At 38.8% G+C, this 22,764-nt stretch overlaps 2 protein-coding genes across 5 annotated transcripts; both read left to right on the forward strand.

Moving 5' to 3' along the window:
* Nucleotides 1–1,229: 1,229 nt before the first annotated feature.
* On the forward strand, nt 1,230–9,887 carry cyp27c1 (cytochrome P450, family 27, subfamily C, polypeptide 1). The gene is made up of 9 exons (XM_004067082.5): nt 1,230–1,889; nt 2,716–2,906; nt 4,101–4,300; nt 4,568–4,777; nt 5,089–5,252; nt 7,000–7,166; nt 7,385–7,463; nt 7,682–7,885; nt 8,426–9,887. Exons 1-9 carry the CDS (start codon nt 1,596–1,598, stop codon nt 8,543–8,545), a joined length of 1,629 nt encoding a protein of 542 aa, XP_004067130.1. The 5' UTR covers nt 1,230–1,595; the 3' UTR covers nt 8,546–9,887.
* A 1,835-nt stretch (nt 9,888–11,722) lies between these two features.
* rbm26 (RNA binding motif protein 26) lies at nt 11,723–22,764 on the forward strand. 4 transcript variants are annotated; one of them, XR_013654834.1, is made up of 23 exons: nt 11,723–12,199; nt 12,410–12,528; nt 12,613–12,743; nt 14,061–14,152; nt 14,554–14,807; nt 15,101–15,379; nt 15,469–15,708; nt 16,327–16,467; nt 16,585–16,722; nt 16,842–16,947; nt 17,049–17,205; nt 17,362–17,550; nt 18,139–18,240; nt 18,347–18,415; nt 18,492–18,590; nt 18,678–18,752; nt 18,909–19,076; nt 19,495–19,599; nt 19,722–19,925; nt 21,127–21,213; nt 21,300–21,410; nt 21,624–22,467; nt 22,579–22,764. XR_013654834.1 is itself a non-coding variant. In XM_078944356.1 (22 exons), the coding sequence occupies exons 1-22, from the start codon at nt 12,141–12,143 to the stop codon at nt 21,711–21,713; spliced, it is 3,015 nt and encodes a 1,004-aa protein (XP_078800482.1). In that variant the 5' UTR covers nt 11,723–12,140; the 3' UTR covers nt 21,714–22,764. The 4 variants fall into 4 exon arrangements, 2 of the variants coding, with proteins under 2 accessions (XP_078800482.1, XP_011488833.1); XR_013654835.1 differs by having other exon boundaries at nt 18,142–18,240; XM_078944356.1 differs by having other exon boundaries at nt 21,624–22,764.

A 22,764-nucleotide genomic window follows, 5' to 3' on the forward strand; every position in this document is an offset into this window, starting at 1 on the left:
CTCCACGTGTCGAAGTGTCCTCAAAGTCGGTCAGAGTAAGTGTCCTCAGGCAGCACCATGACGCTTTACATTAAGCCCAACACGCTGATCAGTTTAAGTGTCGATGAATGAATTAACTCAGGATACCCAAAGAAGATAACTAAGGTCTCTTTGGTGTTGCCTTTATCTTTCACAGAAAAATGATCTGAAACCACACGGCATTTAGGATAAAAAAAAAAAAAGCTCCAAGAATACAGAGAAGTAAATCTTAGGGCAATTTATCTGAAAAAAACCCACAATTTATCTTTAAAGTCAGACCTGAGGTTTAAATCTCATCCTTTACTGATATTTTCAAATATTTCTGTGTTCTACACCCACACACCTTACAGTCTGCTTGTTTCATTTGAACAATAGTGTTAGTGTAAAGGTTTGTGAAGAAATACTCAGAAATTCAGTTTTAATCTAAATGTTCTTAATATATGTCTTCCATCATTAGAAAAATACCAGAACATGTTAAAAACACCCACATTATCATTAAGTCTTTTACGTTTTTCTTTTCTTTTTTTTTTAAATAAAATGAAATAAAAACTTGAAACCTAAGGTAATTCTGAAACGGATTTTCCTAATGATTTTTAGATATTTTGGTAAAATGTTGGTTTTATGTTTACTGCTAAATATGGACAACTTAAATATCTATCAAACTTAAAAAAAAAAATCTTAGGCACTTTTATTTTTTTACTTTATATTTTAAATTTCTCATTTCTTTGCAACCAAAACTCTTCTAAATGTATACAAAAAAAATGAAAGTGTTTGTGCACAAACTCTAAATGGTAAATATTTTTCTCTTTATGAGGATTTTCCAAGAGTGGTCTTTTCCTATAATTATAGAAACATTCTCTCTTTACTTGATGTATTTATTTTGTGGTGTAATATTGTAACGACTTAGTTGGATAACGCTGTTAGATATTGTTTCACATAATGGCAAAGTACAAAAATACTCCTCCGATACAAAGACCCTTTAAACTATAATCATTGATTCATGTGTCTATGGCACTCTGGGGTTGGACCCCTCTTTATTGTTTGCTTAAATAAACATGCAAAAGGTAATCAACTCTCTGCACTTTTCTTAAATTACAAAACGTTTTTCTCCGTTCTGCATCCTCAGCGGATTTTGCGCAGCAGTGCGCGTCAATCCTCTTCCTTGAGACGGAGTTAGACAAGGGGTCGGTGATGGGAGGGTTCAGATTAGGTTGTAAAAAATGCACAGTGGCAATCAAAGTCCTTATATGCCCTTGAATTACGTGAACGTCTTTCCCTCTTCCAGTGTGTGCTTGTGATGTAACTGTCCATAGGCACGTTGTACTGCGCCCCTTTTAGTGAAAGAGTAGCCTCGACAGACTTTTAGGGAAACGCCCACACCCGAATACAGCAAACATCCCTCCCTTTCTTTGTAGCGGTCATCCAATCCTCATCCACCGTGGTGGTACAAGACACTATTTAAATGAGTCCCCTAATGCAACTTCGCATGTGCTGAATCCATGCACTTGTGGTTTTGGAAGCTCCGCTCCTAAAACTTGAGACATTCATCTCCGAGAAGCCCGAGGAGCATCCTGAAAATGGCTCTCTTGAATAGTTTTGCTGCTGCAGGCTTGAAGAATCTTCAAGCCGGCTGGACAATCAATCAGCGTATCTTTGTCTTACGCGCGTTACACAAGTCTGCAGCCAGCGAGGCTTTGGAGATCCCCGCAACCGGAGAGGAGACCATGTCAGGCAGGCTGATAGAGCCCACCATGCCCGTTGATGAGAAGACGGAGCTCAAGACCTTGAATGATATGCCGGGACCCAGCACTCTTTCCAACTTGGTCGAGTTCTTCTGGAGAGACGGCTTTAGCAGAATTCACGAAATTCAGGTAAAATGCCCATAAGTCCTGTGTTCTGAACTGTTATAGCTTTAAACAGTAAACGTTTTATTTTTGTCACGATCTGATGAAAAGATGTTATTTACAAAAGGCAACACATAAATTTGACACAGATGCGTAAAAATGGCCGAGTTTTGCGTAAAGGCGCACCAGTGAGGAGCTCGACCCCAGTCTGTTTGCAGCGCTAAAGCACACGTTTAGTAATATTTTTATGCAGATATGATATAAGAGGTTTTAATAATGATACGCATTATATGACCACAGTTTGTTTTTGAATTATTTGTGGGATTCCCCCCCCCCCCCCCCCCCAGAAAACAGTAGTTAAATTAGAAAATAACCCCACCCCCCTACCCCCCGTTGGAAGTGGTTACAAAACCTGTTTGTTGGCACAAAACAAACTTCTTTCTACCCCTGCATACGCTTTCTCTAGTTGATAATTTTAAAATTTGGATTTTATCCTCAGAAAGAAGTTTAAAAAATGCAGACATTAGATTTTCTTTTTGCTCTTTTCTTTTTTTTCGGGATGTTTTAAAGTGCATTTTAGAGTCACAATTCAGAACAAAGAAAAGAGAATCAGAAACATTTCAGGTAATCATGCCCTGAGGCAACCACACTTTTTCTATTTTTGCTTAGTAAAAATCCTTATCCACAACCTGGACAAATTTTCTAATAGAGTCTAATTAGAAATGTGTTTTCATTTTTAAATTGTTATGTCAGTGTTATTATCCCAAATATAGAAAGCTTTTAATGCAAAGTCAAGTAAACTGCAAGTTTTTAACCATTTCTTTTTGTTTTTTTGTCTATTTTTGTATTGCAGTTGGAGCATAGAAAGAAGTATGGAAAAATCTTCAAGTCCCGTTTTGGACCCCAGCTGGTGGTCTCTATTGCAGATCGTGGTCTGGTGGCTGAGGTTCTGCGCGCTGAGGGCGTGGCACCCCAGAGAGCTAACATGGAATCCTGGCAAGAGTACAGAGACATGAGAGGCCGTTCCAATGGCCTCATCTCTGCGTAAGTCTCCTTCAACTACTGAAATTCCAGCGCTACAGTGTAACTCCTCTGTCTTGGTCTTCTTCTATATGCAACAGAACAGACAACATTAGATGATCTAAAATGCAACAAATACATGCTTCAGTGAAAAAAGGTTAATGATAATTCTCCAAAATAAATGAACATATAACAGCTTGCAGATAAAATGATGTATGAGTGTTTGCCAAAATGGCCTTTGACCTCTGGCTTTTGCGCAGTGTAGACGTCAGTGGCCGACATTTTGTTGCTGAGATGAACCATTTTCAAAAAACTGTTGTTTGTCACAGAAGGATTGTAAAATCTGCATTTGCCCCCCAAAAAAGAATACAGTGTATGAAATGTGGTCTGTAAACATTAAATTCTTTTAGCTCACTCCAAATATTATTTTTCAATTTATTTTATTCTTCGATTCTATAGATGGAGTCACGAAAATTAAACTTTTTGTGTTGACTCCGCTATAGTCTGACAGAGAGTCACTTATGTGGTTGAATGGCAATGGTGATAAATAAGCATCTCTTTAATCTTGAAATTATTGTTTGAGTTTTAAATAATAGATATCTTGTTTATGTTCTTATTGTTGAATGAAAATAAAACTTTTTGTGGGACTTAGAGATGTTTGTCGACTCAAGTTAAACCAAGTGAAGTACATTTTCCTCTAAATTAGGCAGGAAATTAGTCTTCCTGCCAAGAGGCCAACATCTCTTAAAACTGTTTAAAGTAGTTTGGAGCAAAGGATTCTTCCAATGGGTTCTATTGTTTTTTTGTTTTTTTCTCAAACATTGGCTGCTTTTTCTTTTCCCCTCAGCCTTTGTGCCTCCATATATTTCTGGACTCTATCTTTAGTTAAGTAGCCCACTAAAGTTTCATCAACAAGTAACCCACTATAGATACATCAACAAGTAAGACTTAGTCTTTTGTCTACACATACTTGTGTAGATTTCCTGTACAAAGTAAAACATAGTGTGGACCTTTCAAACTCTGTCATCTCCTATTTTCTGTATGCAAATTACTTACAAAACAGAAAAATAACTGGTCAAATAAATTACTCACAATCCCTTCTCCATGTCCAAAACGGAAAAAAAAAAGCTATTTCTGACTATATCTGATGAAAAACTTTGCCCTGCACTGACTGTTTATAAAGTCAATATATAAATATAAATATCACTTGTTTTGCAGTGAGGGAGAGGACTGGCTGAATATGAGGAGCGTCCTCAGGCAGCTCATCATGCGGCCCAAAGATGTAGCCGTCTTCTCTGACGACGTGAACAAAGTCGTAGATGATCTGGTGAAGAGGGTGTGCACTTTACGTGCGCAGGAATCTGACGGAGCAACTGTCTTCAATGTGAATGACCTCTTCTTCAAATATGCAATGGAAGGTTTGTGAAGATCTTTGGACTTAATTTACCTAAGAGCCAGTTAAAATATATGTAAGAAGAATAGTACGCTTGATATACTAGACAGAAGATCTAAGTGAAAGAAGTTTAATAAGTCCTTCATTTGTTTATGGTGCTGATGTATACAATATTTTTTGCCTTTTATTTTAAATAATGAAGAAACTAAACTAAGCTTAACTAGTGTAAGGTGTAAAAAGCTTTCAAGGCTGGTTGCCAGCTTTCAACCCGTGTTTCCCTCTGACTTCACAGGTGTGGCCTCTATTTTGTATGAGTGCAGATTGGGATGCCTGGAAAACAATGTTCCTCAAAAAACACAGGACTACATCGGAGCCTTGAACCTCATGTTCAGCTCATTCAAGACAACCATGTATGCTGGAGCAATCCCCAAGTGGCTGCGTCCCATTATTCCCAAACCATGGGAGGAATTCTGTAGTTCCTGGGATGGTCTTTTCAAATTCAGTAAGTTTTTATTCTGCACAAAGACTTTTATTACTCTAAAATTATCCATATAGTGTAGATGGGCTTTAATCAATTCAACTATGTGAACAGTTTCTGTTTTTGTTAAGTTTTATCCAGTGAAACAAATCTAAACCATTTTCTAAAAGAATCCTGGAACCAAAAGTGTATTTTGTAATAAATCTCTGGATGTGTCCCCGTTGTGGGAGTTGGGATCCATTTCTTGCCTAACTTGCTCTTTTTCTCCTCCTTTCCCACCCTCCCTTATCTTTTTCCCCACCTATCCCACCTTTTCTGTATGAACCTAATCCTAGGCATGATTCATGTAGATAAAAGGTTCAACGATATCAAGGCCCAGCTGGAGCGGGGAGAGGAGGTGAAGGGCGGACTGCTCACGCACCTGCTTGTTACAAAAGAGATGAGCATTGAGGAGATATATGCAAATGTGACAGAGATGCTCCTGGCTGGAGTTGACACGGTGGGTCCTTTCAAAAGTGTTCAGAAAGTTGTTTTAGATTTTGAGGGTTTGATTTAAAATGAGGGGTTATTGGGTTTGCATGTCTGTGCCAGTACCTCTGTGTGTGTCAGTGTTTAGTTTCAAGTGTTGAGTTTCTGGCGCCACATCTGTGCCTGTGTAGCCGTACCAGGTCAAAGCAATGAATCAGGGGGTTAGACAGTGACAAACTTGTTCTCACTCTAGATTTGGTTTCTCATCATTTGTCTCCGTCTGTTAGATAAACACAGGGGGTCCTTTGTCTTGTCCCCTCCCCTCTTTGTCAGACATCTGTGTTTTGCATTCACGTTTCCACATTGCAACCTCATTAGACATGTGGTGCACGCTCGTAACCAAGCTTGCAGATCAAATTTAAGACGGGTTCCATTAAGAATCCTATTTAAGAATTGGTGCACCACTTTTTGGAGAGATTAAACAATATGAAATAAGACATGGGGCTCACAAATACACACTCCAAGAAGCATCAATTTAAAGATGTTTACAGAAAACACTCAGCAGATTCTTTGTCAGATTCATATTGTCCACCATGCTCATAGTTACCGCCTAATTTGTTTGGGGAAGCTGTCAGATTAATGAGAATTATGGGGGTAGAGTGTTTTGTGGTAAGCTTGGGACCACAAGATAAAAGGGTGTGTGTTTTTGTTGAACTTGTTGAATTGGTCTCATCCTGGCAGGGGGTAGACAAAGCTTTGCCATTACCTGACCCTGTAGTGCAATTGCCTTTCCTCAGCGCACAAAAGAGCTGTCGGGACATATTAGCCACAGCCAGAGTAATTGCACAGTCTGGGCAGAGGTGAGATAGTGGGAGGGGGCTGGGAAATTGGCATAATACGAAGAAAGGAGGGAAAAACATGCCTGCTGGATGATGGGTGTTGCAAAAAAAATAAAATAAAAGATGTGGGGAATAGGTGCTAAAGGTTTCCTCCTTTCAGAACTGGCTTAATGAGCTTTTGTCATGCGACTCCTCCCTGGCTAGGTCTTTCTAGCATCAGCGTTGAGTTCATGCCAGGAGTATGTAAGAGGAGGGAACGATGAAGAGGGTGGTGAAAATGCTGGAGAAGAAGACGACACCATGCAGCTTTATTTTTATAATTACTTTTTTGTAAATCACTTTATTTATGCTTAACTTTTTAAATCATTCTATTTCAACAAAGCTGTCCCTTCAGCAGCACCTCCCAACATCTTTTTGGTGGAAAAGTGAGGGGGCTGTATTAAAACATCGGCAGCTTTTCCGGAAACATTTGTTTTTGTATCAGAGGGTTTAAAACCGATTTTCCTATCAAACGGTCATCTGCCCACTTTATTCAAATTCAATTGTCCGTAACATGTGAGTCACGCTAAGGGAAACAGAACAGCTGATGATGGAGTGTGGAGGAGGAGAAGGAGGAGGAGTTTTGGAAGTCATGAGGCTGTTTGCCAAAAGTTTCCGTGAGCCTGTTAAGAACTTGGCAATTCCTTTCTCACTTAAGCAATTTGATAATTGAGGCTATTTTCAGTTCTGTAATTAAATTAAAGAACTCTCTGTAATGCTAATTAATGTGACATAACTAAGGATCTCCTGTTTCTTGCGCAACAAGTATAAAAGCTCCCATATCAGCTCAATTACAAAGCTTTAGCACACATGAAACTCATGAAAATGTATTTTCATGAATAAACATAGGCATTATGAGACAGATGTGTTAACTTTTTGTAATGTTTTTTTTTTATTTAGACATCCTTCACTCTGTCCTGGGCCACCTATATGTTAGCCCAACACCCTGACATACAAGAGCAAATCCATGGTGAAATCACACGGACTCTGGGCCCGGGAACAGTCCCTACAGCTGAGGACGTCTCTCAGCTGCCTCTTATCAGAGGACTTGTGAAAGAGACTCTGAGGTATGTGCTACCTAGATTTATATGTTTGCAGTGTTGTAAGCAACATGGAGAAAACTCTGTGCTTGCTCTTGTATAATAGATTCACAGAAATATTTTTTATTTTTGCTATCAATTTTTTCTTCTTCTTGTCATGTTATCTAAGAATAACTGTTGAAAAGCCTAGCAAACTGTAGAGTGCTGTTGAATAACAGTCTTTGTGTTTGCCATCCTGGGAGCAGACTCTTTCCAGTTCTCCCAGGCAACGGACGGATTATCCAGGATGACTTGGTGGTCGGCGGATACTTCATCCCAAAAGGGGTAAGACAAAGCAGAATACTTTCTCGAGTGTGCATGCTTGTGGAGGAGAAAAGGGTTTCAAACAAAGTCAGAGGAAAACGGTTAATTGGAACAAGATGCAACATGATACTGCTTTACTCACCATTTTGCTTTATGTCTGCTGGGAATCTAGCAATCCAACTGTTCCCCCTGTACTGCTAATTTTTTATTCCTCCTTTTTTAATGTCTTTTTTTAATAGACTCAGTTGGCCCTGTGCCACTACTCCACATCACTGGAGGAGGAGAACTTTCCAGGGGCCTTAGAGTTCCAGCCACAACGCTGGGTTCGTAAAGATGCCTCTGATCGGGTTGACAACTTTGGCTCCATTCCATTTGGCTACGGCATCAGGAGCTGCGTTGGCAGGAGAATAGCAGAGCTGGAGCTGCATCTAGCTCTCATAAGGGTACTAACTCACTCTTTGCACACACACACACTCGTAGTAACATAAACATTTACAACCATGGTATGAAAGTATGTTTAGGTGCGCATGATGCATTCATTTAGAAGCCAGATGCAGAAGGACAAATATGCTTTTAAACTGGATGTTCTGGGAAGTGAAAAGGTGACCTTAAATTTCAGACTTTGTTACTTCAAGTGTAAACATACATTGTCATTCTTACAGTTTTGGCTTCTGAGAAAAGCAATGTGTTATTACAAAATCAAGATAAAACAAGGAAAAGTTTTTGAAACAGACTGCAGCCTCTGCAGACTGAATCATCTCTGAATTAGCTCTACAATCCTAGCCTTGCTTCGACTTCCTCTATACTCCTCTGGGGAGCAGGGAGAGGTTTTCACTGAGTCACTAAGTAACTCACTCCTCATTTCCCTTGAATCTCACAGCCCTTCTTGGATTTGTTGTCTACAATGACAAAAGCCAATCATAAATGATGTGTGTGTCTTGAAACAAACAAACAAAAAGGTTGTGTTTTTGCTTCTTTTTCAGCTGATCCAAAAATTCCGCATCGAAGTGTCTCCTGTCACCACTGAGGTCAAAGCCAAAACCCACGGCCTGCTCTGTCCATCTGCTCCCATCAACCTTCGGTTTGTCGACAGGGAAAACTGAATGCAGGCTTCTCTCCTCGGAAGATTCCACTGTACTGGATCTTTATTAACCAACTTGCAGAGCTGAGACTGAGGTTTTACTCAGACAAGAAATGTCTTAATTGTTTGTTAGGAAACACAAACTCTGCACAAATGTAAACTGTAAACACTGTTTTTTAATGACTGTTTTTGACTTGGTAAAGACAGATTTATGACTGATACTTCATTCCTATTCAAAACACTGAGCAACAAGTGAAGGAGTTCATTTACTTTCATCATTCATTACATCTTAAGGAGCCTTCAAGTAAATGGAAATGTGTGACCATGTAAGCACACGTGTTTCAGCTTGTAGTTTGTCGAAGGGCAGTTGCAAATGCATTCAGTAATAGCTGTCTAAGGTTGAGGTGTGCCAAGCTTTACTTTCCAGAAACGCTGTTTCTGTGGGAAACCAAACTAAAAGGCTTCTGTTTCATTTGGCACCATAATCACTAAATACATTCAAATTCAGAAGGGAGATAATGTAAAACTAACCGCATTTTAGATATTCTTCATCCAAATTCAATTTTTTAGTAAAACTTTTAATTAAATTTTTGATTAAGGCAGTTTTTAAATTATAAAATAATATTCATCTAAATAAATCTTAAATGTATGTATTGGTTTTACAAGATTGAAGTTGTGTTTGTCATGCTCAGATCACTTGGATTACAGAATGTGTTTAGTAATTTGGGGAAATTTTTATCATTTGTGGGGATAATTTTTTACAAGGAACGTGCATGTCTGGGAATGAATCGCTAAAAAAGGAAAAGCAAAGTTATAAGGATCATGCTGTGAACATGAAGGAAACTGTAAACATTTTGTTTATGTTTTTTATATTTTGTCTACTTGTTTGTTTGTTTTTTAGTGGCTCCAGTGAAGCTTGGACTTAATAAACCTGTATATGTTATTGTGTGTTGTACTCTAAGAAGACTTTTCAGTTCTTACTGTTGAAATATCACTCCTAAGGCAGACATGTTTTGTAAAGTAAAAAGTAAAATTATTGGTCCCAATAAGAAACTTTTAAAAATCGACATTTTCAGACTAAATATGTGACCTATATTTAGTCTGAAAAAAATGATGATTCTTGATGCAATGATAATTCTTTGCATTCTTGTTGCAAAATAATAATGCAAGACCAGAAAACGCCTTTAGAGAAAGGGGGGGAAAAATAATGTTAACATTATCTGACGTAGGTGGTGACCTTATGCGTCGCTTTCATTATGTGCTTGTGCAATAGGATATATTAACATTATTACCCAATAACAAGCAAAAAAGTGTATGTTTATGATATCCTGAAATCTCCAATAAATGAAAGTTTGAAGAACCTACTCAGACTTTTTTTCTGCTTTCCAGTTTCTGTGATGTCCCATCTGCTTGTACAGTGTTTCAATAACCTCTTAGATGACCCCACCCTTACATTGCCGTGTTCTCCCTACCATGACAAAGGTGGAAAGATTTCATGTAATCCATGGACACCAGTGAAGATCACAAATCATTGAAGAAAAAAGGTGCTGCACACCTTGTAGTGGGTCCAAATGACCCAACTCCCAATGTCATCTGGACCCACAAAAGGACCCTCAAAGTGCCTAGGATAGCACAAAGGTTAAGCAAATATTCTGAAATAAAAACTAACTTTTAAGTAATAGTGTTTTTATTTAAAACACATTTTCTCAAAAATAAAAATAAATGAAAATAATAATTATGCAGTCTGTTTAAAAAAAAGGGCTGTTCAGAAACATTTGCAAAGTAATACACAAGCCCACTAGTTCAATAGTTAGGAGAGGGGTCTGCAAACCGAGGCTTCAGAGCCAAATGTGGCTCTTTTCCCCCTCCATAATGGCTCTCTGGCTGAAGAAAAAGAAAATATCAATCAATTTTTAAATTGAGGGTCACTTACTTTGAATTAATTTAATTTGGATTAGTTAAGTTGTTACATTTATGGCTGCAATGCACCTACAAATAAGATAAGCCACATAAAGATTTTTACGTCCCTGCTGACATCAACATTGTTTGGTTCCCTTTACGCTTTCTCCAATATGCACAGATTTAAAATAAGCAACATTTTGGTAAAAAGTCTGATATTTTCTGGTTGCTCAGTTTAAAGCTTGTACTATCTAGGCTGCACAACAATCGTTAGTATTCAGAAGGCAGTTGCTAAAATATGTTGTTGCTCACCTTTCGGCACATCCCGTCAGTTGGCACAGCTGGTTTTGGCTGAGAGTTTGATACCCTTCTTGGCACAACTGTGTATTTTCAAAGCCCAGGGAGACCCAGATAGGTAGCAGTATGATTTTGGCTCATTGCATGATATGGGAAGCAAACCCAGGTTTCCTTTGTGCCAGCCCTACACCCAGTCAACCGAGCAATCCAGCTGCTATTTTCTTTACATACTTTTTTATACTGGATCATAAACCACTACAGTCATGTTTATGTTCAGGTTAACAGTATTAAATAGGAAAAAAGATGATGGCTCACTAAAGACCTAAGATATAACAAGAGAAATTCCATTTTGTCTTGGGTTGTTTAAAACCTTTGGTAGGAGTACATTAGCTGCACTGGGATGATCCAGTTTGGCATAGGAAGTCTTAAAGTCTTAAAGGTATACCAGGTTCTGTCAAAATTAAAAAACAATTTCACTTTTTTGTGTAAATGCTAGATTCCCTTTATAATTACTTTTATGTTTAAGCCATAAAAGAAATGTTAGTCACAATTATTATAAAGTAACAATGTGATGCATTAAAAGAGTTAAAGGAATTAAAAGAGTGAAATAGGACTTTGAAGCTCGAGCAGAGGTGGAATAACCCTGACACTTTTGGACGCTGAAAATACCCACACACATGCAAGTAAAAATCCTGTGCTAAAATTTTCATTCAAGACGTTCACTTCCATGTCAGGATAATATAAGTTATCCACCTTCAGCAGTCAATAATGGCTGTAGAAATCCAGTAATTGATTATTTTTTTTAAATTGATGAAAAATATCTAGTTCTGCTTCGTAACTGTTAAAAACATTTTGAAATGGATAAAAATATTTTTCTATTTTTTTTGTTGTTGACATATTTAAGGTCTTCTATGTCACTTGAGGTGTTCTGTACTAAACTTTCTTTTATGGCAACATTGAATAATTTTATCATTTTCTTCTCGCGATATCTTGGTGAGATCTCTACTAAACGTGACTACAAGAGGAAGTAAATACTCGTAGTGGCATAGTTGCGTGAACGAGGAGCCCAAGTATCAACTGAAACGTGGACGTCACGCAATTTTATCATCAAAACCAACAACGTATCGCAGAATTTATGGCCTGAATGCCAAAAAGCAATAGACCAAATGTATTTTGCATTTTTAAATTAAAGAAAATACGAGGTTCCAAGAATCGTGCAGCAATCTTTGGGCCTGGAAGGACGCTCCGCTAGTCAGTACTAGTAGTAGCTCCTCGGCTAATATTAGCGCGTTTAACAACACCGCCCGGCTAAAAGCTACAAAAGTAGCGTGTTAACCCGCGGATGTCTGGTACCCTTTTTGAGCAGATAAGAAGCATCAAACCATTGGCCGTGGTGGTGGAAAGGTTCGGTTCGATTAACAATGATAATAGAAAACCTCGATGCATTTAAAACATGGCTGTCTGAAACCCTCGAGCCCATGTAAGTAGAGCTAGCATTAGCCACTCTGCGAGCTTTACGATAAGCACGTTTGCTTAGTTTTATTTAGTTAATTCTGTCTTATAAAAAGACACATTTTCCTCATATGTGTCCTTTGTTAATCAAGTGTGTTTTTTTTGTGAGTTTCCTGTTCGGCCGTGTATTTGAAGTGGCTTTTTCGATGTTCACGTGCTCTCTTTCCTTTGCATGCAGCTGTGATGCAGACCCTTCAGCCCTCGCCAAGTATGTTGCTGCTCTGGTTAAAAAGGACAAAAGTGAGAAGGAGCTTAAAGCCTTGTGCATAGATCAGTTGGATGTATTTCTCCAGAAAGGTACGCATTTTATTTTATTAATATTTCTATTTGTTTGTTCTTGTGTAGTCAAAGACCAGTATGTCCTCTTTCCATTCAATTTAGAGACCCAACCGTTTGTTGACAAGCTCTTCGAGGCTGTTAATAACAGGAGCTACCTGCCCCAGCAAGAGCAACCACCACCACCACCACCGCCGCTGGTCAAGGTTGTGAAGGAGGAGCCAAAGAAAGATGAGGTCATCTCTTTTAATTGCATAAGTAATAAATAGCATGTCACTTGGACTGTTTTGACTGTTCTCTTTCTCAAAGTTTCTGTAGGATTTTTAAGTTTAAAAAAAATCTTGAAATGTCAAGTCCACAAATAAAACCTTAACGAACACTTAGGGTTTATTCAGACTGGATGCATTTGGTTCGCTGTAAGTGAACCAGAATTAGTTTCACCTGATACCCAGAACAAATTTTTTAGTCTGAATACACCCATCTCAGACGGATCTTTCCACATGGTCTCAGTTTGTTTTCAATCAGACCGAGCTCCAGTTTGCTTGCAGTTTGCTTGCTCGGAGCGGAACTACTGGACCAAAAAGGCCACCGTAGCCGGGCTTTACGGGATGTAAACAGAGAAGCAACTTAGGAACCATGAGACACAGCAACTCACTTAAATGTGGTCAGATGAATGCAGGCTCCTTAAAACAACTTTTTATGTGATACATATGGCTTCTCACACTGTTTTCCCAACAATCAATGTGTCATAAACACATGTACCCTCTTAGCTGACAGCTCAGTACCCACCTTGTACCTGACGTTGATACAGACTTTCAAATTTGGTCATTGAAATATAAAATTTGAATTAGAGAATTATCCTGACAAGGATTGCAAAGTGCAGGACTTTCATTATTTTTTTCTCTCTCGTTGCTTTGCCCCGCCCTCATAATTCCTGGCCAGTGAATGAGGAGATCTGCATGATGACAGTCTTAATGCAGACCAAACACAAGTTTCAGGACTCGTTCCGGACGTTTCCAGTCTCAATACTCCCTTAAAAGTACACCACATTTGATGTAATAAATTGTATTGGCGAGCAGCAAATCTATATGAATTATATGGAGCGAAAGGTGATTCTTTACAAGCTTTACACCCGTTTGAGGCGTTCTACATCTTTACACAGCATTGCACTTAGCTAAAAACGAGTCAGTATTTATTTGAGTTCTAAGTGGCCTTTGAAGGGGCCTCAAAAATTCTTACATTTAACTTGTACAGCTGATATATGTGATGTGACTGTACTCAATAAGGGGATTCAATAACTGACATTGCTAAAGTCTTATCAATAGATGATGTGTTGTTCAATTTTAAATTGACATATTTTTGTGTAAAACACAGATTAGAACAAAATAAATCTAGTGTGCACAGGTTTCCTTAACTTGTTTCTTGATGCACAACATCAACCCATACATGTTTTCGTGTGCATAGCAAATTATCTTTGCTTCAGTTGATTATATCTTGATGCAGACGGTGTTTTTTTAAAAATGTAAGTTGCTCATTACTTTGCTTTTGTACAGACTAATCGGGAAGAAGAAAGAGACAAGAAGTTTTCTCGAAGAGTGAATCATAGCCCTCCTCAATCAAGCTCTCGCTACAGTAGAGATGGCAGGTGGGGAGATTTGTGCATTTTTGTCTTTGTCTCTTTTTTTAGCATATTCACTTTGCATTATGACAGTAAGAGACAATGCAGTTGCTTTAAATTTTAGTTGATGTTAGAGTTTTTTTCTGCTTTTGCTTTAAATGTGCATAGATTTTAGTCAGGAGTTGCAGTTTATTTAAAATAGGGGGGGAACTAAGAAGAACAGATTGGCATTAATTTGAAGTAGAAATGGTCTTACTCTAGTAACATTTTTACTTGATAAAATGTACTTTTAACTGAGATTTGTGGGAGCAAATACTGAAATTGTATGCATAGCTTCTGGTGTTTAATGTCATACTTTCCAATATAATATAAATACACACCTTCAGTTTTAGAATAATTTATATATTTAACCTTTTTTTTTTTCTCAGAAGAGGAGATGACCGTAAGAGAGATGATCGTTCCAGAAAGAGGGATTATGATCGCATCCCGCCAAGGAGAGACTCTTATCGCGATCGCTACAACCGTAGGAGAGGCCGCAGTTACAGCCGTAGTCGCAGCAGGAGCCGGAGCTGGAGCAAAGACCGCATCCGGGATCGGGACAGAGAGCGGGACAGAGACAGGGATAGAGATCGCAGTAAGAGCCCGTCCCTCAGCAGAACTCGGTCCAGGAGCAGAAGTCGAGGTAAAAACAACAAACATTCTTTTATTTGGAAGTTTTGTTTTTGAAGTCACATTCATTGTATGTACGCTTTTACTTGGCATTAAACTTATTATTATATGTATTTTTCAATAAAAAAAACTTAATAACTAAAGATTGTGTCACTGATTACAATAGAAATCCTGCTATGAATCTTTAAAAATATATATTTAAAAAAAACAATAAAGATATTGAATTTCATTGATTAGCTTGAAAATCTTTTAGAAGTCTACTAATGAGTTCTGATTATATGTTTCTCTTTTTGTCCTTTTTAATAGATCGAGATTCAGGAAAGCTGAAGTACGATCACGATCGAGGGGAAAGACCGGAGGGTGTTGATGTTTACGCCCCTCCATCTCTCGTCTCTGCAGCAACTACTTCCCACTTTCCTGTACAAACACTGAGCAGCGCCATCACAGTTATTGCCCCCACCCACCATCATAGCAACAACACAACTGAGAGCTGGTCAGAGTTTCACTCTGATCGCCCTGTGGATCACGGGCCCTTTAACAGGGGACCACCAGCTCAGCAAAGGAAGCGATGTCGGGACTATGACGGTAGATAAACCTCACTTTTTTCCCCCCCTAATTCGGTTTCTTTTATTTAATGTTTGTTGAAATATGGTTTGCTCACTGGTGTCTTAAAGAAAAGGGCTTTTGCATGCGAGGAGACATGTGTCCTTTCGATCATGGGAGCGATCCGGTCGTTGTGGAGGACGTCAACCTGCCCAGTATGCTCCCCTTCCAACCTCCACCAATCCCAGTTGTGGACCAACCACCCCCTCCAGGTCCACCACCGCCACCTCTCATAAACCCCCCACCTATGAACCTTCGGCCCCCTGTGCCACCACCAGGCACCCTCCCGCCAAGCCTTCCACCTGTCGCAGGTAGGATTCAAAGCATTTCGTTACATTTTATCCTTGAATTACAGGTTTACAATAATCTTATTTTACTTTTGAACAATTAGATACGATATTAACTTTCCCAGGTGTTGGTTTGATTTACATTTGAAGCAATAAACAAATGCACTAATGAACTAAAAAAAGAAAATCTTACTTTTACTTTAAGTGTACATGTTTTCAGTCTAAAATGTAATTTCCCCCAAATTGTAGTGGTACGTGAACTAGAACTGTCAGTTGGGAAACAGAACTAGAAAGCAAACATCCGTCTTTAGAGAAATGTCTAGTTTTGAATGGAGTTCATAAGTTAAAAGTAGACAAAAGGATCTGTTTGGAAGTTGCACTTTATTTATGAAAAACATAACCTATATTCTGAATATTACTGAGCTTTGTAACAAATTAATGGAATAAAGAAATGTTTGATGGGCCTGAAATGCAAAGGCTTGCGTCAGAAAATAAATCCTGTTCGCTGTGAATTTACAGAAAATTGAAAAAGAGACAAGTGGAACAGTTGAGTGCACTAGTTATTTCTATATTGGACAGTAATACACACTGGCCTAACAAGTTATTGATGTCAAAATAGTTGTTTATTTGTGTGTGTTGCAGGGCCCCCTCCTCCTCTTCCTCCACTACAGCCTGCAGGCATGGATGCTCCTCCCAGCTCCATCACGAGCGCTGTGCCCACCATCGTCACGTCCGGCATCCGCTCCTCAATTCCCCAAGCGCCAGCATCACTCTTCAACGCCGGTAATGTTTTTTTTAACCCCCCTAGAGAAAAAAAAAAGGTTCTATTTAAAATCAGCTGTTTCATCTTTCCTAACCTGATTTAGGTTTCAGTTAAAATGTCTTCTTTTTGATCACCAGATTATGACACAGATGTGTACAATCCTGAAGCCCCCAGCATCACCAACACTTCAAGGCCGCTGTACCGCCATCGGGTCAATGTGCAAAGACCCAACCTGATAGGGCTCACGATGAGTCATGTTGACCATCCACCGAGAGGTTCTTCACTTACTTTTTTGCTGTGTGGTTACATAAACCCTGAATTTCTTTGGGAGTGTAAAATTGTCATTTGAGATTTTCATGTTCTGTTTTGTGCGTTTCCGTTGTGCCTTCTCCAGAAAAGATTCCTAACAACAGCATGAGAATTGTCATGGAATCCGATTCGAGGAAAAGGCCTGCTGTCTCCCATGATGCTTTAGTCTCCAAGAAAACTTGGTTCGAGAGGTAACATTCAGGCTCCTCCCACTCACATGTTTTCTAAAGAGGGTTTAGGAAGTCACGCCATGCATGAATAATACTCAATGAACCTCTTGTTTCCTGTCCAGATCTAGTTTTAACAATCCCAACCACCAGGGCTACCACAAAAGAACTCCGTTCTCTCTCAACACCAAGCTGCTTGTTCGGCAGATTCCCCCTGAGCTCAACAACATCAGCAAACTCAATGAGCATTTCAGCAAGTTTGGCACCATCGTCAACCTGCAGGTCAGTTCCTGTGTGCTTCCACACGCATGAACGTTCTTTCAGTGTCCATTTGGGGGAATATTGAACGTAACTTTCAGAGTTCCAGTGCAGAAATATGGCTGAGTTGTCATTACGTTCACGGCGGATGTTGATTGTAGGAATACCTGTCTTTCACAGGTGGCATACCAAAATGACCCAGAGGGGGCGCTTATACAATTTGCCTTTCCAGAAGAGGCTGAACGGGCTATGCAAAGCACCGAAGCTGTTCTCAATAACCGCTTCATTAAGGTACACTGGTTCCGCGGCGACAGGAGCGACGGACAGACGCAGTCTCGGTTGCAGCAGTCAGACCCACAGCCAGCTGCGGTAACAATCCACGCTGTTTTTTTCTGAACTATAAGAAACCTCGCTCGGAGTTAAATACAGAGTGTTTCATAGTCATTTTTAGTACTTTTACAGCATTTCAGTTTGTGAGTAAATGTTTATTTTCTTAGCTTTAAATATTATTAGGTTTAAGAAAACTGGACTGGTTATGCAACCTTTTTTCCCCCTGAAAAATAACAAAAAAAAAACGATTAAAGAAGACAACTTAAACTTTGTGATTTTCAATATTAGCTCATAAATTATATGGATTAAAGTTAAAGTTCATATCTGTTTTCAAAAGCATCAGTGGTTACTGAAGCTCATCACTGCACACACACACACACACACACACACCCACACACCCACACACACCCACACACACGCACACACCCACACACACACACTGGCTTGAGCGCTAGCCCCACCTCCTTTTTGATCACGGCACAGAGGACTTCTTTCATTCAGAGTTATGAGACATTGATGGGTTTGGAAACAGTTTTTAAAGATAAATTCATTATAAAACACAAGTAGATAAGTTATTATCCTTTTTTTTTAGATTTACTTAATTCATTCCACCTCTGTGTTGTTAAGCAGCTTCCAGAAACATCGGTAAAGCAGTCCATCAAAGATCGCCTTGGACCTATGCTCCCTGTGAATTCTGAGCCGTCTCAGGAATCCAGTGCTGCCTCTCAGGTACTTGTGGGTGAGCTGGTTGGAAAGGTCCTTTTCTTTTTTTTCTTTTTTGCATTTACCTGTCAAAATCTTCACATGGAATTTTCCTTCCACTGCTTCTTTGTAGAATGCTTCGAAAGTGTCTGTAAAGGATCGCTTGGGTTTCTCTGCCAAGCCAGCGGCTCCATTTGAAAAAGTAAGTTCCTACTCTGTTAAAAAGAAATTCATCATCTTTCTGTTTTTATGCCCCACGGCTTTGTTCCCTTTCTCAGGTGTTCTCAACTTCCACGGGTCTCACAAAGACTGTGTACAATCCTACAGCTTTGAAAGCAGCCCAGAGGACGTCAGACGAAGCCCTGAAGAAGAAACAGGTGTGACTTGAATAAAAACTGTTGACAGGAAGTAGAAATATTGAAAAAAAATGTTTTTTTAATAATTGTATTTATTTAATTACACAGGAAGCCCTAAAACTACAGCAGGATGTAAGGAAAAAGAAGCAGGAAATACTAGAGAAACACATTGAGACACAGAAGGTGAGTCACTGCGGTAATGCCCCCGTCTGAGCAGCATTTGTATTACTGCAGGGTTCTGCTACATAATGGAGTCTCTGATGTCACAGATCCATGTTGATGGAAGTGCATCTGCAAAGGGTTTGGCAATTTATTTCTTTTTCCTCTTGACTTCTGCAGCTCCTGATTTCCAGACTTGAAAAGAACAAAGGCATGAAGGCGGAGGATAAAGCTAAGATCATGAAAACGTTGGACACATTAACCAAAAGCATTACCAAACTGCAAGAGGAGATAAAGGGAATCTCCAGCTTTGTCAATCCACTGAGAACTGCCAAGAGCAAGGTTCAGGTAACGCTGTCTGACAAGAATAAGGACTCTTTTTTTACACAGTATTTCTAATAGTTTAAACAAAAAGGCCATACATATTTATGAAAACTGTCTGTCTTTGAATATTTTCGATGCATAGCATCTGTAATCTTTTTGTAATACATGTACCATCCCCTGACATTGTTGTTGTTATGACTATTGTTCCTGTCATACTTATTTGTTATATTTGTGTTGAACAATAAAGTTAAAAAAAGGACTCTTTTACAGCTCTGATTGTTTTTGTTTTAAACTTGTTTTAGACTAAAGAATAATTTTACTCCAGTTTGTGTGGGATGGTTGGACTCAGCTAAACATGTCCATAACTTTCTTTTAGTTTTTTTTTCATGGTTGCAGTTTGGTTTGAAGCTTCAACCTTGAATTAACTAGTCGTCTCCTGCAGGCACAGAAAGAACTGCTGGATATAGAGTTGGAGCTGTATCAGAAGACTCAAGCAGGAGAGGACACAGCTTTACTAAAGATCAAGTACACACAGCTCCAGATTGAGGTATTGACTTTAGCTTCAAGTAGAATAAGTTCAGTTTTTAATGTCAATTTCATACAGCAGCCACTTGAGGTCACTACAGGTTGGATTTGTCTGTGTTTTAATGTTTACTGTTCGTCTTGCAGGCTGCTAAGAGGGGGCTCCTGTCACCAGGACGAGGCCGGGGTGTCCACGCTGCAGGCCACAGTGCTGTCAGGGCACGAGGGAGGGGGTCCAGGGGGCGAGGAAGAGGAATGCCCATGCATGCAGTTGTAGACCATCGTCCACGGGCGCTGGAGATTTCTGGTTTCAATGATGAAGACCGTGTCAACCTGCTGCCACACTTTGCTGTAAGTTGATTTAATCAAAACACATGAACCAGAAGTGAGGGACAAACATAATTTCTGGACACTTTTAGTACGGCATTTGTACCAAACTGATGGTGTTTGCGGTTTTAGCAAATCATGTTGCCAAACGGCTTAAGTTAAGGAACACAATGCATGTTTGTGGTATTGTAGCTACTTTGCTTTAGAGAACAACTTGATGTCCATCTATCATTGCTGAGAAAAGTTGGAACTATCGGAAGAAAACGTAAAGCACATAAATCTGAATACACTAAACTGAGGCATTTTTCCAAACACTGTATTTGAAACTCTGAACTAACTAATTGCAATTTATGTGTGTGAGGAAACTGGATTTTCTAGAAAAGACTGTATTAAATAAAAATATTAGGTTGGTTCTTTTCCCTTTTCAGTTTCCAACACACAGAAATAATGAATAATGACTCAGAGACAGTTACTTAGCTTCAGTGAAGATTTACTCCGCACAAAACGGCACAGATTTGTACGCAGGGTTACAGACAGAGGAACAGGATCACAAGGTCTGGACCAGGTCTGAACAAAGACACTCAGAAAAGGGCTTGGTATATATACCTGACATTTACATATTCAAAAGATGGTCTGAGGATCTATGGTGTGAAAAACCCACCCACATGCTGTTGCAGGCTGGATACTTGAAGGTCATAAAGCTTCAAGTGTCAGATCTCTCTGATGTTCCCACAGACATTTGCCAGAGCACAAACACCAGAACACACAAAAAGTAAAAAGGGAGGATGAGGAGAAACTGTGAGGACAATAGCTTGTTTGTGCTGTCTTTAGGCTGTAATATAATTTTGAGATGATAATACATGCTCAGTGAATTAAGTTTAAACCATTAGTGTAAAAAAGGTATAGGTAAATGTAATAATAGTAAAAAGGGAGTTTCTAACTATTCCATTTCTAATTATTCCTAACAATGTGGTTCACTCAGAATGTTGTTTTGCAGCTGCAATACCATCCATACCAACTGCATCCCATCTTACCCTAAATCTACACTTGTACTCCTCCAGAAGTTAAACTGACCCCTTACCATTGTTTTGGTTTGTCCAGCTGAATTTACTGAGTGTAATACTTGCTTGTTTAACTTGCTTTAAAGAAACTTTTTAAGTAGTGTCATATTTAAACACAATTTTATAACTTGAGTATTATTATACCTTTGTGCCATTTCCCAAAGCAATATGGAGAAATTGAAGATTGCCAGATGGATGAAAACAGTCCGACTGCTGTCGTCACGTACAAGACGAGAGCCGAAGCAGAGCGGGTGATTTTCATTCTAAACGGAATCAATGTTAGCACGACAGTAGGGCCAGTGTGTTGACTCCTATCCTGTTTTTGGTCTTCCTGCAGGCTGCTCTGCACGGGTTAAGATTTAACAACCAGACTCTACGGCTGGCTTGGCATAAGCCTGCAACGACTCTTAACACTGCAGAGGAAGAGGAGGAACCACAGGAGGATGAGGTTTGTGGAAGTTTCTGACTTTGAAGAACAGATTTTAGAGTGGGACTTGCTTATTCTGCTGCTTGTATGTTCATAGTAGTGCACAGAAGAAGAGTTTTGTATGTAGCCTTTTAGGAACACTAGAGGGAGCCAGCACATGTTTTAGTGAGGGGTTTGTGTTGTACTTTTATTTGCCACTCAAATTTGTACATTTTTTTTACATTTTGAAACCAGTACCCAGAAGAGTCGCTGAGTGATGATGCATTGCTCCAAGATGATGATGAAGAAGAGGACGACAATGAGCCCCGTTCATGGCGCAGATGAAGATGAAGCACATAGTCTGATCTGGCTGCACTGGTGTGGACGAGCGGCAATTCCAATACTGTTCAACTTAGTGCTTGTTTCTAAATCAAATAGACACAGTTTTAGTTTGTTTAGCCTTTTTTTTCGCCTAACCCATGTCTAACAGGCAGAAAACCTATGTGCGGTTTAATTTTAACATGTAACCCAAATGCAAGAGTGCTGTTTTTTATGCTCTTACTGTAGATTTACTTTTTTTTTTTGTTTGTTTTTTAGAGGGAGGAGTTCCAGATTGCAGGTAGTTTGTCAGAACATGTGACAGTTAATCATACCGACACATTTTTGAACTCTGTTATAAGAAAACTTGTGTTGAGATTTAACAAAATGACAGACTTAAGCTTTCGCTTGATAGTATTAGTTTGAGGGTTAAAATGCTTGAGTGTAAATATTTTACGTCTGGGTTTAAATGATTTGTATGAGAGCTTTGCTGTCAGTTCTCGGCTTTTTCCTTTGAATTGTACAAAAAAAATAAAGAATTGAAATGGTCTGAAAAATCCTGCCCCAGAAAAAAAAGAAAAAAAGAAAAAGGAAAAAAAAAAGGATGGCAGTGATATAAAAAAACTTAAAAAAAGATTTTAAAAAGACCATTTCAAAAAAACAAAAAAAAAAACTTCCTCTTCACCTTGAGAGCAAACTTCCTCAAAAATATTCCTCTTTTTATTGATTTTGTTCTGGATTTGGATGGGTAAGGTAAACATTAATATTCAATAATATCCAGGTAAGAACACACACTTTTTTATGGAGTTCCATTTCTTTGTTTAAAAATAGTCATTTTAAAATGTAAAAAACAATGTAACTAATACTTTTTTTCTTTTTCTTTTTTTTTTAGATCTGGCAGCACATTGCAGCACTTCTCTCCAAAAAAAGCCCCCTAATGTTTTTTATGTTGACTTTCATACTGAAAATGTTGCTGTATTGAAATAGAAGAAATCACTTTTAATGACTAAATTCAGGTTGGAAATGTTTTTAAATAATATAACATTATCCAAAGAAATTAAAAACATTTACTCCTGAA

Source organism: Oryzias latipes, chromosome 3, assembly GCF_053564925.1.
Source record: "Oryzias latipes strain Hd-rR chromosome 3, Olatipes_Hd-rR_3.1".
Taxonomy (NCBI): Eukaryota; Metazoa; Chordata; class Actinopteri; order Beloniformes; family Adrianichthyidae; genus Oryzias; species Oryzias latipes.

Excerpts from the sequence above, each read along its gene's own strand:
- cyp27c1 (XM_004067082.5), top strand. The coding sequence starts at position 1,596 with ATGGCTCTCTTGAATAGTTTTGCTGCTGCAGGCTTGAAGAATCTTCAA. Across the intron at positions 2,907-4,100 it reads TCCAATGGCCTCATCTCTGC|TGAGGGAGAGGACTGGCTGA; the intron begins GTAAGTCTCCTT and ends CTTGTTTTGCAG. Across the intron at positions 7,167-7,384 it reads CTTGTGAAAGAGACTCTGAG|ACTCTTTCCAGTTCTCCCAG; the intron begins GTATGTGCTACC and ends TCCTGGGAGCAG.
- rbm26 (XM_078944356.1), top strand. The coding sequence starts at position 12,141 with ATGATAATAGAAAACCTCGATGCATTTAAAACATGGCTGTCTGAAACC. Across the intron at positions 17,206-17,361 it reads GCACCATCGTCAACCTGCAG|GTGGCATACCAAAATGACCC; the intron begins GTCAGTTCCTGT and ends TGTCTTTCACAG. Across the intron at positions 21,411-21,623 it reads AGGAACCACAGGAGGATGAG|TACCCAGAAGAGTCGCTGAG; the intron begins GTTTGTGGAAGT and ends TTTTGAAACCAG.